The sequence below is a fragment of the Ptychodera flava genome, chromosome 12, assembly GCF_041260155.1.
Source record: "Ptychodera flava strain L36383 chromosome 12, AS_Pfla_20210202, whole genome shotgun sequence".
NCBI classification, from domain to species: Eukaryota; Metazoa; Hemichordata; class Enteropneusta; family Ptychoderidae; genus Ptychodera; species Ptychodera flava.
The window spans coordinates 10,130,634-10,144,208 of record NC_091939.1 but is presented as its reverse complement, the minus strand read 5'-3'; the positions used below and the strand labels follow the sequence as shown (position 1 = coordinate 10,144,208).

Below are 13,575 nucleotides of genomic sequence, written 5' to 3'. Positions count from 1 at the left end.
CAATGTAAATGCTTAATGCTCGACACTGTGTAAGAACAGCTACTAGCTAAACAATATATGTCGAGAGAAATAAGGACTCATAATATTAATCATTATAATGTGTACTATCAGGTCTATAAAAAATAGACCGGTAAATTGAAAGATTACAATACTAAATATAATAATGTAACGACACCTGACGGCAGAACTCAACTCCCCAAACCATCTGGTGTATTGCCGCCAAACTATCTTATAGGCTTTTTTGAAATGCGCAATTTTGAAGCTTCAATGTGTTCATTTCAAAATTGTTAATCTTTTTGACGCCTTACATGGCAAAAACAATAAAAATAATTGTTTCTGGTCATACAGTCTTTCCAAAAGTGAGGCGACGACGGAATGTTTTGTTTAGATTTTGTATTATTTCCGGTCAGTCTTTCTACTTTCCAGATACATATTTAAAAGCCTTTTAGCGATCCCTGGGATTGCCTTTGTTCTAGTCTGTAAGAGGATTATCGAGGTGTGATAGCCTTTTGTTTTCCATTAAAAATTGTATTCTAGTAGCTAGGTAAATTTTCTGATGAGACAATCTGGTGCCAACTGATGCCTTTAACAGTTAATATTAATAACATATTTAACAGTTAACGCTACTAAAATTGTATTGAATTCAGATTATTGAATGCTGAGGGAAGAGATGGTTTGTAATCTGCACACTGCCATGCGACTTGAATATTTCATTTCCTCCATCGTCGACCTCTGTTCCGTAGAAAACAGGTAAAAAGCGCGGAAATACAGTTAAAAAGCGCGCTGAGCAGAAAACAACCACCTTTTTAGCCTAGTGTCCGTCTATGGCAATTAATTTTTTTACTTCATCATTAATTTATGTCAAGACATTTTAAATCAACACTATTTACCAGTTAAGGTAGTATGCACCTCGAAAGTAAAAGACTTAAACTTTTGCTCTAACTAACCTCAAGGAATCTTTCAATCATCCTCTTTCAAAATCAAGAATAAAAATAGGGGGTCACCGCGCAAATTTTGGTACTAGAGAAACAAATATACCCAAGATTTATCGATATTAGAAATTCAAAATGGCCGCCATCCCTGTGTTAACTCTATGGAGAAAAATGAAAAATTTCGAATCTCGAAAAACTAAGCCGGTGAAAAGTTTCTTTCACCAAGAGCTTTAAAATGAACCCCCACATGTGGTATATCAGAACAGAATTGTAAAAGTTTGAGAGTCCGAATGTCTGTCCCCGAGGCGCAATCTACCTTAAGAGCTAACAAAGCTAAGTTAGCACTTCACCATTCGGCATGGACAGCCAACTCAGTAATCCGCCATCAACTTTACGAGCTAAAAATACTCTTGTTTTATACTTACTGGTTTAGTGTCTGTTTGAAACGGGTAAAAGAGATTCGACTTTCTGAGAGGCGGTTTTCTGTACATCCAAAACGTAACAACCTGCGTAGGTACCGCTGAGACGTGATCTCCAACACGGCTCCCTCCCTTGCCCCCCCCCTTCCCACCCCGTTTTCTACCAGAGAGAGATTCGACCTGAATGTTTTCAATGTTTCAATGTTTTGACAATCCTAGGCTTATAATTCGGTTAAGTCGAGTTGGAACTTTACATTATGGGCGTGTGCAATCAAAAGGCCTAGTTTCATATTTAGGATAAGAGGATAATTTATAGTTCGTAAATTTGCATAAAATGTCCCCTCCCTTCCACGATATGAAGTATAGCGAATCACATATGATTGACGGAATCACTTTAGTTCTAAAAGTAGACTAACTGTATTATCCTATTTTCTTGTCAGTTAAGGTTTTTAAAGTGTTATAGTGTAAACAATTTTCAATAGGTAAGATCCAATTGAACAAAGGCTGGTGCTGATAAAACATGAGTCAGAGGTCGAAATTAATTGTCCAGGAATCAAAGCTGTCCCTGGTGACGGAAAAACCGAAAAGAAACTTGAGCATTCACCATCACCAGCTAAAATGAGTTTTTGAAAGTGAAGTGTAAATTGATACGAAAGACAGACGTCTGATTACTAGTCATTTCAAAAATCAAACAATTGACTTTAGGTAGAATACGCCTCGGGGACAGATATTTGGACTCTCAAACTTTTACAATTCTGTTTGGTCCACCACTTGTGAGGCTCATTTAAAAGCTAAGAGAGTAGCAACAATTTGATTAAAAAAAGCCGAAAATTTTAAGTTTTCCCCATAGATATAACACAGAGATGGCGGCTATTTTGTGAATTTCAAATAGTGGTAATTTTAAAGTAATTTGGTTCCGTAGTACAAACATTCGTGCGGTAACCCTTGATTTTTCATTGTTGATTTCATAATTAAAATGAGCAAAGGTTTAAGTCTCTGAATTCAATAGGTATACCTAAAAATGGCGAGCAACTCAAACTCGATTATTCGAAATTTCGGACAAGTATATTTCTTTGTGAAATGCTTGTAATCGGTAAATTGCTTGATTGTTTGACGAGTGCATTCGAGAAACGACTCGGTTCTTCGAAGAAAAACAGTCCGCAAACCGGCACACTGCATGTTGGCTACCGTGCTCTCTGTAATCTGTAATATTAAGTGATACAAGAGTCACAGCGCTTGCTCAGGGAGATTCGATAAATGCGATGGTCTCAAATTAAAACTATAATCACTCGAGACAGCCAGAAACTACTTAATTACTTAATGAATAATTAATTAATGCGTTTCTTTATCTATTTATTTATTAATGCGTTTCTTTATCTATTTATTTATTTATTTATTTATCTGTTTATTTGTTTTAAAATAGGCGTGAAAAGAACCTACGGAGCAGTATGGTCATATGAAGGTGACACAGGTAAGAATCTATATGTAACTATAGATAGATAGATAGATAGACAATAGATAGATAGATACATAGATACATAGATAGATAGATAGATAGACAATAGATAGATAGATACATAGATACATAGATAGATAGATTTTACATCCTGATGCAAAACGGAAGAACGTTCATTACGTTTATCGACACCGATACCAGTCATAATTTACGAATTGCAAAGATTAGCATATCCTCTTAAACATTGTTCGGTACTTTTTAATTAAAAAACCCCATTAAAATCATAATACGTAAAATACGTTAAAAATCGTACAAGTTTGATTGAAAGTATTTTTATGCCACTTTGTGACGCCTGATGACTCATGAACTTGGTCATACTTTCGCAACATGGAACCTATTGCCCCTGTACATATGCATATCATGTTTATTATGATATATGAACGCACAACTAGGTCCAGAATATTGGCCAGAAATCGACACTACGTGTGCTGGAGACCACCAATCACCGATTGACGTCGTACTTGATGACACTAAAGATGCACGCGAGTCCTTCGGGCCTTTCGAGTATACTCTGACCGACGGATCATTCACGATCACCAATAATGGTCACAGCGGTAAGTTGGAGAGCCCGACATGCTTTCTAGCCTCGTTTTCCTACTTCTATCATAAGAAGCTGAAGATACTTTATTTTCGAGATCCAAGCTTTCCATAATTTACAACAAGGTGTGTAATTTCCATGTGCGATGCAAAAAAGTGCAAGGCAATGTTTTTAAAGGAGAAGTTGGTTTGATGTTGCTTCTTTGTTTTATTTTATGTGACTTTATACAAACAAAGGTGCATAATTTTATAACCATGATGGACATTGGCACTACATGACCCCCCCCCCCCGGTAGAGAGAAAAAACAGAGGGAAAAAAACAAAACAAAAAAAACAACACGAATTGGCAACGTTCGGAAGCAACAAAGAAATGTGTTTACTTAAAATAACACCTAAATATTTTACACAATCGGAGGGGGTGAGTTCAAGATGCGTATGCCCTTAAGCAAGACATTTCACATCTTATTGCTGCATTGAGAAATGGGTGTTGTTGATGGAAGATCAGTACTGCGGAGTGCAAGTTTAAATGTTAAGTACGGGTAATAGCAATATAAATGCAAGCTGGATCTAGAGAAAAAGCACAACGTTTTGTTTCTTATCTACTGTGACATCCAGGCACATCATGACCCTCATCCCCAACCACCCACACAAGAGTAACATATGCTTTCCGGATGTTACTGAAGTAACGAGCAGGTCTTTCATTACGTCAGTGTCAAAGGGTATGACACCATGTACCCTATGGTATTAGAAAAATGTAGAAAATCCTAAACGTGTGCTTCAAATGTGTTCCGTCCTACTATTAACGTTACTTAATAATTATTTAGAAGACTGCAGGAAGGACTGTGACCTTTGATGTATTTTCTTGCGCTTTATTTTTGTTATTCGAGAACGGTCAGAAATATGCCGAAACACTCCGATGTTTATCTTTCTAATACAGCCCGCATGTGTGTAGCAACGTGTGATAAGACCTCTAAGGTGTCTCTGACTTCAAAGGTGTCCCAACGCTAAATATCGAGTAGGATAGGAACTAAACTCAAGTCTGACAATACCTAACGTAAAATGGACCCTTTTGTAGTCGCATGGACATTTTCGAAGTAATTTTAACGTGTCTGGTGATGTTGTTCACTTATGAATTCTAGTCCTGAGTGAAATTCATTTGCCAAAAGTAGTAACGTCACGGTAGCACATTATGTCCAGTGCGTCGCTTTGGCCAGGCTGTTTTTTTCTTACTTCGACATACTTTAGGATGGAAAAGAAGGAAAATAAAATGCATCATTATCCCTTCAATGTCTCGCATACTGTCTACCATTTTAGAAATATAAGAGAAATGTTAAAGTGGTACTAGTACTTTAAGCTAAGCGGGCACTTAAAATTGAGATAAACAATGCATGAGAATATTCTCTGCATTTTCGTTTTTCTTAAATTTCGCTATTACTTCTCAGAACACATAACGAAGGTGTACCGCAGAAGTCCAGGTTTCTTTCAGATGCTGCATTTAAGTTGCCCAATAACGGTATTTACAAACCAAGTGCGCCCTCTCCAGTTCTGCAAGAAAGATCAAATGCCGTGTCTTTCCAGCATCCGTTTTTTTCCACAACAACAAAGTCAAAACAACAAGTGTGTATAAACTTGCACACATACTGTTTTAATTTAGACTAGCACAAGTCGTTTTAAATGAATATGTACATTTTTTCCCTCAGCTCAAGTCGACATCGATGGTGGGACGTATGAGTTCAGTGGGTCAGGTTTACCAGGTGAAAAATATAGGCTGCAACAGTTCCACTGGCACTGGGGAAGCACCAACGATAAAGGATCCGAACATACTGTCGACGGCAAACAGGAGGCGGCGGAGGTAAGGTTAATCGATCGTTTCGTTTTTGTGAACACGAATGACGGTTCCAAGAGTGGCTGTCGATTTCGAAAGGAAACAGCAAGACCTTACCGTAAGGCAATTGCATACTCTTGGGACAGTGGGTGATTCCGTAAACGGGGAGGGGGTGTTGACGCCCTGCAGTGTAATGGTGGTGTAATGGGAAGTGCCACAATTAGTGTAATTACACCCATAGGCTAATTGTAAATGCTAAAAGTCAGTGGAATGGTGACAGTTGTTCTTATCGAGTAAAATATCAGTTTACATGTTGAAAGATGCAATGAATCGAGGTTTTCATTTTTGTTTCAGAAAGGAATCGTTTACTAAGCATGTCTCATAGATTTAAGTTTGGAAAAGGGCATTTTAAGGAGCACTAGGATACTCGTAATGAGATTTACGCCTATAAAAAGGTGTGCGGATATGTGCTAGTGAGCTTCAAGCCTCTAGAATGGGTCATTTTTTCAAACGAAAATCCCTAAATATGAATAAACACTTAATTCAAAAAACTATGGGTTGATAACAAAAGAAAATATCTTTTGCTGATATGTACCAAATATCAGCAATTTTCCCCCAGTGTATAGAGAAATCCCTAACAGTGGGTCAATTTTTGCAGTATACATGGGTTTAGGTTTTCAACTCTGGTGGCACACTCCCGCATAAAAGTATTTGGAGTACACCCTGGGGGAACGAGAACTTTGGTCGTCGCAAGAAGCAGATCGCAACAAAGAATCTAACTTCGCTCCACTCCATTCTCATCATTTGTGTCCGTGTGAGGGCAGTGGTTTCAACAAGGTTCACTGATTTCCTCTGTCTATTCTGGTTTTTTTGTAGAACCACTTCGTCCTGTACGATATGGATTACGAGAGTTACGACGCAGCAAAAACTGAGGCTGATGCTATCGCTGTCATATCGGTTCTCATCACCGTAAGTTCCTGCTTCCCGTTGCTTGAATAGTAACCACGGCTGTACGCCCGACGGAGGTCGTTGAAACAGTCTTAAGGATTTTTTGTCCGATTGAAAAGTTTGATGTTTCAGTTTTTCGAAAACGAAAGCTATCAGCACCCCTACTCAGTTTTCCAAATGCTCTCCACTGACGTGTTTGAGAATTTCTCTTGAAATATATGTATGATGAACAAAACACACCAATATTACCACTTGGTCTACAAGTGCGCATGTGTGGTTGTCATTCTGCTGCAGTGAGTGCATGTATGCATATTTGTAAATATGCATGACCAGGGGACAGCACAAAACTCTTCAAAAGCGTATTTTCACCATTAACTATTAAATATTTATTGACATTTACTAATATAATGGAAAATAACTGATATTTACCGACAGTTTTTACACCCTCACAGAGAGGACTTGCAAATTACTTCGTTTTCTTTAATAACAGTATACTATGTTTACTATGCCATTTTTCCTGCTGTTTTATTTTAGATTGGCGAAGAGGACAACCCAGCATACGTACCAATAGTTGACGCTCTCGCCAACATCACAAATACAGGTAAGCCAGGCATTGCTCTGAAAATGGATAGTTGTTTTCATCTCTCTACCTCGAAAGCTACTTTGGTATTTAAGATTTTACACATTTTTCGTTGTATAAGTTGTTGCTGAACGCAAGCCAACACCTAAGACAGAACAGACAAATACTGCGAGTATATTTATTATTTATTTATTTATTTATTTATTTATTTATTTATTTATTTATTTGACTGAAAATCCTGTCTTGTGAGAGCGCTCCCACAGCTGTAACCCAAGATTGCTCTCACAAGCCAATATCTTTCAGTCAGTCGAAAAACTGTGTGGCGATATAAATGTACTTGTAAGCTTGTGACTCCTCTATAAACAATCTCTGGCCATAGATCCTATGTGCGTAAACTATGGCTCATGAGAGCGGGATCATATTGAACGCCCTTTGTTTAAAATTCCCACTAAATTTAGTTCCATCATCATACATCGAGTTTTTAGAATTTCATGGGACTGTAAAAGTAAAAAATACAGCGACTCTGTGCTTTCAACCACAGACTCTGTCTTTTTCGTGAGTCAATATTTAAACATGCGATACTTATACTAGACTTTCGATGGGGATTTTTTCAGGTGTCACAATCAGTCTTGAGGAACTTCAAGTTCAAGACTTTTTGCCCAAAGACATGGAATACTATGCTCACTACCGAGGCTCCTTTACAACGCCATCTTGTTACGAGACTGTAATTTGGACCATAATGCAGGAGAGAGTCGAGATATCCCAGAAACAGGTATGAACACATTAGAAGCAGTCAGTTGAAGAGTTCTCTCAGTTGCACGGGAACAACTACAACAGGTACCCAAGTGTGACAAAGACACATACGCCATATATCAGAATATACTTGGTGTCATATTTGAAAACTCATGCCAAGTCAGGGGAAACAGTTATTTTCTCATCCCCGTGAGCGTCGATCTAGACCAGCCATAACGTTTCCACCGCTTTAAAGCGATAGGGGTAGGAATTTCTGTGGGAAATGTACGTAAGATTACATGTACGCAACGTACAGTCAGACAAATAAAAATATGTATGGTTCCGATTACACGCTTTCAAAAACAGAGTAAGTATGTCACGATTTTTCGCCATCTTTCTCAAGTCTTCCAGCTGTTTTAAACAATATAACGAGAATGATTCCTTCACAACACGTTTTCCGATGGCATGGCGTTGTTATATCACAACACAAGACTGATATACACAATTGATTGAATGCCATCAAAACTGAACTGGTGATCATAACAGTTCTACATTCATTAATCATAGTTCTGGCAGTGGTTGATGACGTTGACAGCCATTCATGTTAATTTGGTCACATACATGTAGATACAGTAAATGACATTGTTCTCTCTACCCAGTATTCATTCAAACATAAAGCCTGTTTGTGTATAAGACTCTTCCCCTTCTGCACTTTGTCCTCCAGTCATTCCAGTAACAAAAGGTCGACAAGTGTGTCACTCATGGAAATGTCAAAAAACTGAAAAAACTTCCATGACAACATGAATAGTCTTTCTCCGATGACTTTCGACTTATAATAATCAGAGACATGCAACACAATTCAAAAGTCTATTCAAAATTTAAAATACAATAATCATGAAAAATGTTATTATCTAGCGATGTTGTTCAATTAATAGAGAGGTAACAGTTTCCTTGGATGTCGTGTGTTTCTTAGAGCACCATAGACGTCGCTCTACAACGCCATTGTGTGATGAGACTATGTTGGAGTATGATGGAATAGAGACTTGAGATTTTGCCATATGTGTTGCTGGGTACAAGTTTTTGCCATACCAGTCATAGTCTTTTGTGACGTGAGCTTTGAATAAATGGCGATTTTGTACACATTTTGGAAAGGGAGGAAACACAAAGGCGTTTTTGGTCGCTGTACTACCATGACCATTACGATGCTGAAGTTAGACTGTCAAGTCAGCACCAATATAACCCGCTGCCACGTTTTGGCATACTGCGTTTTGTTTTTGCTCTTAAAAATTGTCTTGTATCATTTGCATGTAGCTTGAGAAGGTACTCGGAGAGAACTTTGCGTCAAATTGACGACATTTTAGTATTAAAAGCCGTGTATTTAAACAGTAAGTACACAAGACTAGCTACAGACAACACTGTCTCTGGTTTTATAAATCATTGATCAATAAAATTCAGATGCAGCAATCGGTTAATAAAGCTGTTTATGGCAGCAGTACTTATATCTGCTGTGATCACATTCTTCAAAACAGTTCGGATACTTCCATGCTGTAGAGAGTGATTAATTTAATGGCATATTATAAAGAGGACAAGCTAGCAAAGTGTTACCTGCCCTCGGGCAGGTACTATTGATGGTACACTTGTCTTCGTCTCCCGCATCATGACCACCATCTCTGCCGCTGGCAACCAATCGTGGTCATGCCCTCGCTATCACATATTATACTAAAAATGTGAATTGTACTTATTTCAGATCGACGCGTTCCGCACCCTCCTTTTCAGCGACGGAAAGCCAATGGTTGACAACTTCCGCCCGACCCAACCTGTGAACGACCGCGTTGTGTATCTGGTCAAGTAGGCCGAATCACAATATCATCCGCCGAGCAGAGGAATATATAAATTCGTGGCCTGGCAATAATGTGGGTTAGGGTTTCAATGATCATGATCTGAGATAAGATTTACCATTTATTAGCCAATGGAGTTTTATCAGTGAAATAAAACCGTTCCAGAAGAATTTCCCTCTTTTTTCTCTCTTGTCAAGGAATGTTGTGTAGCTCAAAGTTGTCAATCATGATGATTTTTGAGGGAGAACTATTTCTTGTACAAGTCACATCTTACTGTTTTCAAAGAGATTGTCAATTATTTTGATTCGCACTATTGACACCACTGTTGTTTTTTCAACCCCTTTGAGGCTTTTCCAGTCGACAGCGATGATGTCACGGTGAATTATATAAACACCATGTATGTGACATCATTGTGGACACAGCACTATCGTATCCGTTATGTGTAAAAATCTTGTTGTAATCAGTGGTTGGCCTCATTGGGTTTCATTGAGTCACAGTCCCTCTAGAATAGAGGGACTGTGATTGAGTGTATTAAGACTTGCACGTCTCAATTATTGACACGCGATATATATTTTGTCATAGAGGGCGATGATAGTGTGACGTAAACCTATGCTACAAAGCCTTAGTCGGGACGCGAAATTTGCACTTCTTGATGTGTTCAGATGGAAAAGATACTCATGATTGATGTATGTTATGAATCCAGCAAAGTGCTTGTCATAAGCTGTTTTTATTACTTGTCCAATTCTTTTAATTTAGCGTTATATTTCTGTCAGCAGTTTTGTTTTTCGGTCTAATTATATTAACTTGTCATAGTTTTATGTAACTCGTTTACGTCATCGGATATCATCAAATCATTAGGTCTTGCAAATTTTTCTCAGTTTATAAACATCCTTTCTGTCGTGGCGATGCCTGTGTTGTATTAGTACCTTTCAATGATGTGTACGAACTCTTTCTCAACAGTAGCTCCTGTAGAATACAACCATATTTTAGATTTTGCGACATGACGTGACCCGACAGAGAACAACACATGCTTAGTCAGTCATTCAAACTCGACTTTGAATTACCTGTACGCCACTGTAGATGCTGATAAAAACGTTTCGAACGAATTCAATCGAAACCGGAGAGGAAATCACTCATTTTAAGGAAAACCCCCGCTGCATATCGATTGTTTAGTTTCTATTATTTCGTACCCCCCGTTACTTTATACAAAACACATTGTCAGGAGTCATGTCGGCTTGAAAGAATGCATTTGTTCCAATTCAACCAAGTGCCACGCCCGTCGACTTATCAAGCAACCAGAAAAAAAAACAAAAATCGTGCTACAAGGCAACAAAAATCTCGGCCATACTAGTGATATCAGACAAACGAGCAGATCGCCCGTTCGACAGCTTGTTCTCACCAAATCTGCCCCAGTCACCATAGATATTATTGTTCCGTGTTGAGACAGACACTTTCAATCATGCATGCATCACAGCATTTGTTCCATTCACGCTATAACTGATGTAGTACAGAATTAAACACACTCTGTGTAATGCATCTCTGACACTATTCATCTATAGAGGAATTCCATATGGTCGGGCTTTTGTTTTGTCTCTGGTTCCAGTACGGTATAAATAATAAACATGACACGATGTTTCACCAAGCTATTCTATTATGTCCTGCGTATTTATTGCCCCACGTGACCACCGAAATTAAACGTTTATGGATGGAAAAAAGGCTTCATAATTTATCCCGATCAAATGCAGCTGCATCCATAGAACGAGATGGATCTCTTCCGAGAAATAAATCGAACTTTAATTGGTTTATGGGTAAAGTATGTCACCAAATTATGCCACTTGCTATTTTTAGACTTGTAATACATTTGCTGGTGATTAACGACAACCAGGCAACAGCAAGGCAAGTACATTTTGTGAAGTCTTGACTGAAATATCAGTTACGCGCATACTTCAATTTTGTTACTCGTTGCAGAACGTCCTTCCAACAGACTGCCCATACCTCGGATTAAAGCGGCTCTCTGAATAGTTTGCAAGACTACCTTTGTAAAACATTAAAGCCCAGGAAACCTTAAACAGCTAAATTTCTATTCTGAGGGCTAAGTAGTGGTAGATCAGCTGAAAGTTAGTCGAGGAGACCTTTGCCGCATATCATTTGCATCCCATTGTCGGCTACATAGACTGTGTGCCGCTTACTTCCTTAAAAGTCACATCGAAACGCAGAATTCCTGAATTTCTGTAAAAGTCGTGGATTCCAAAGTGCCCCCGGTAAATCCAAAACTTTCCGTGGAAATTGTGCCAAGAGGGGGGTTTTTATCCTTCCCTTAGTGTGGCGTACAGAGAGAAGTTTCCCTTTACTTCGAAATGCTATACAATCCCAGGGGAAACGACAAATTTCCTGATATATACTTACCCTGTCAGCGGAGAGCTGAAGATACTGAACACGATGGCCCAAGGCGACTAAGCGGTGCATAAAACGGTAATCTAGGATGTCTCCAGCGTTTTGATTGGAGAAATCCCAGACCAACAAAATGACAATTGAAGTAAAAGGTAAGACGATGACCTGGAACTCATTTGTCTCTGCGATTTTATTTTTCTTGCGTCGAGAAGATATAAAAGATGGATTTCAAAAAACAAAGCAGTATTCTAACCGTTCTTGCTTTGTACAAAGGACACACTTCGTTCATTAGTGAATGGGTGGGCTTGGCAGCTGTGATTGAGGGGAGCATCTGAAAAAATAGATTTCAATCGCGATTTCTCCAGCCCCCCCCCCCCCAAAAAAAATCGTTATTTGTAAACTCAGCCTAAGTCGATGTCTAGTGGTTTTAGCCGCGGTGAAATTAATCAACTGCCTGCTAAGGATGATTATTTTACTATTTATTTCACGTTCAAGTATTTGCCGGTTTCACTCCTCCAAGATAGACCAAAGCATTGCGTCACTAGAACAGTTAATAGGAATACGAATTGACCGTACGCAAAAGGGGAAATGTGAATATAGAAAATGAAACACATTGACAACCGTAAGTCACTTGGTTGCGCTTGCCCTCCGTACTGTCTTCCTAACTTTTCTAATCGATTTGGAAAATATCCTTGATTCTTTAGGTTAGCATTTTATGTTATGTTTTAATACAGATTTGATCTGTAAACGGCGTTTTTTTTCGGTGAAAAGTCTTTTAAGATTCCAGACAAACAATTGACCTGGTTAATAAGCTCAGAACCCCCGTAAATTATACATTTTCTAAAGCCTAGATATAGGGAAACATTTTAGTAACAACAGTGTCACCATTGTTAACATAACTATCATGTGACAGGTAATTTGCATAACCTTTCAAAAATCGGTTTCCCAGTTTTGTCTCAATACTTCAAAATATCTTACTCAAACTTGGTGGAATGCAAGCTGTCACAAATCTCTTCCAAAACATGTCTCAGATTTTTTATATTTTGCTTAGTTCTTTTTTGTATAATTTTAAAGAAATCAACTAGGATTAAATTCACCGCTCTGAAGTTTTTCTGTCAAAAATTGTTTAAGAAGACACACTTTGAAAGATCCTAAGGACAGCTTTCACTCACACAAATGTCAGCCACATATCTCAAAGCGTTGAAACAAAATAAAGGTAAAACCGATTTATGAAAGGTTATGCAAATTACCTGATACGTGATATTTATGTAAATAATGGTGACACTATGGTAACTAAAATGTTCCCCTATGTCTAGGCTTTCCGAAAAGATATAATTTACGGGGGTTCTGAACTTATTAACCACTAGAGAATTATTAGCTTAAAAAGGTCAATTTCTTGTCTTGGAACCTTAAACTTTAAATTTGCTCAAACTTTCCTTATTGAAATTTTCAACCATAATCAATAATAAAGATCAGGGTTTACCGTGCATAGTTTGGTAACAGAGGAACGAATTACCTAGTACCATTTACTGATATTTGCAATTAAAAATGGCCGCCATCCTTGCACGGTGTTAACTCTGTTCTACAAAATAAAATTTTCGATTTTCAAAATAACTAGGATGATGAAAATTTTTCTTACTTCAAGAGCTTTGAAATGAGCCCCCACAAGTGGTAGATCAAAAAACAACTGTAATGTTTAAAGATTTGAAAATCCGGATATCTGTCTCAGAGGCGCATTCTACCTTGAATTGAGTTTGATTCAAAGTTTCGAGAATTATAAAATGTACAGACATAGATCACGGAAAACAAGTCGTTGTAGTACATACATGTATAGGAGCATCACCCCCGGGGCAAGAG

At 38.1% G+C, this 13,575-nt stretch overlaps 1 protein-coding gene across 1 annotated transcript in view; it reads left to right on the top strand.

Annotated features, from left to right (window-relative positions):
- Window positions 1-10,516, top strand: part of LOC139144936 (carbonic anhydrase 2-like) — a 13,309-nt gene extending 2,793 nt beyond the window's left edge. Inside the window, exons 2-8 of the mRNA XM_070715770.1 lie at window positions 2,775-2,822; window positions 3,260-3,421; window positions 5,105-5,256; window positions 6,106-6,198; window positions 6,712-6,778; window positions 7,372-7,529; window positions 9,237-10,516. Coding sequence (XP_070571871.1) covers window positions 2,775-2,822; window positions 3,260-3,421; window positions 5,105-5,256; window positions 6,106-6,198; window positions 6,712-6,778; window positions 7,372-7,529; window positions 9,237-9,341 — 785 coding nt within the window. The 3' untranslated portion in view covers window positions 9,342-10,516. The remainder of the gene's footprint in view (window positions 1-2,774; window positions 2,823-3,259; window positions 3,422-5,104; window positions 5,257-6,105; window positions 6,199-6,711; window positions 6,779-7,371; window positions 7,530-9,236) is intronic.
- The last annotated feature ends 3,059 nt before the right edge of the window (window positions 10,517-13,575 follow it).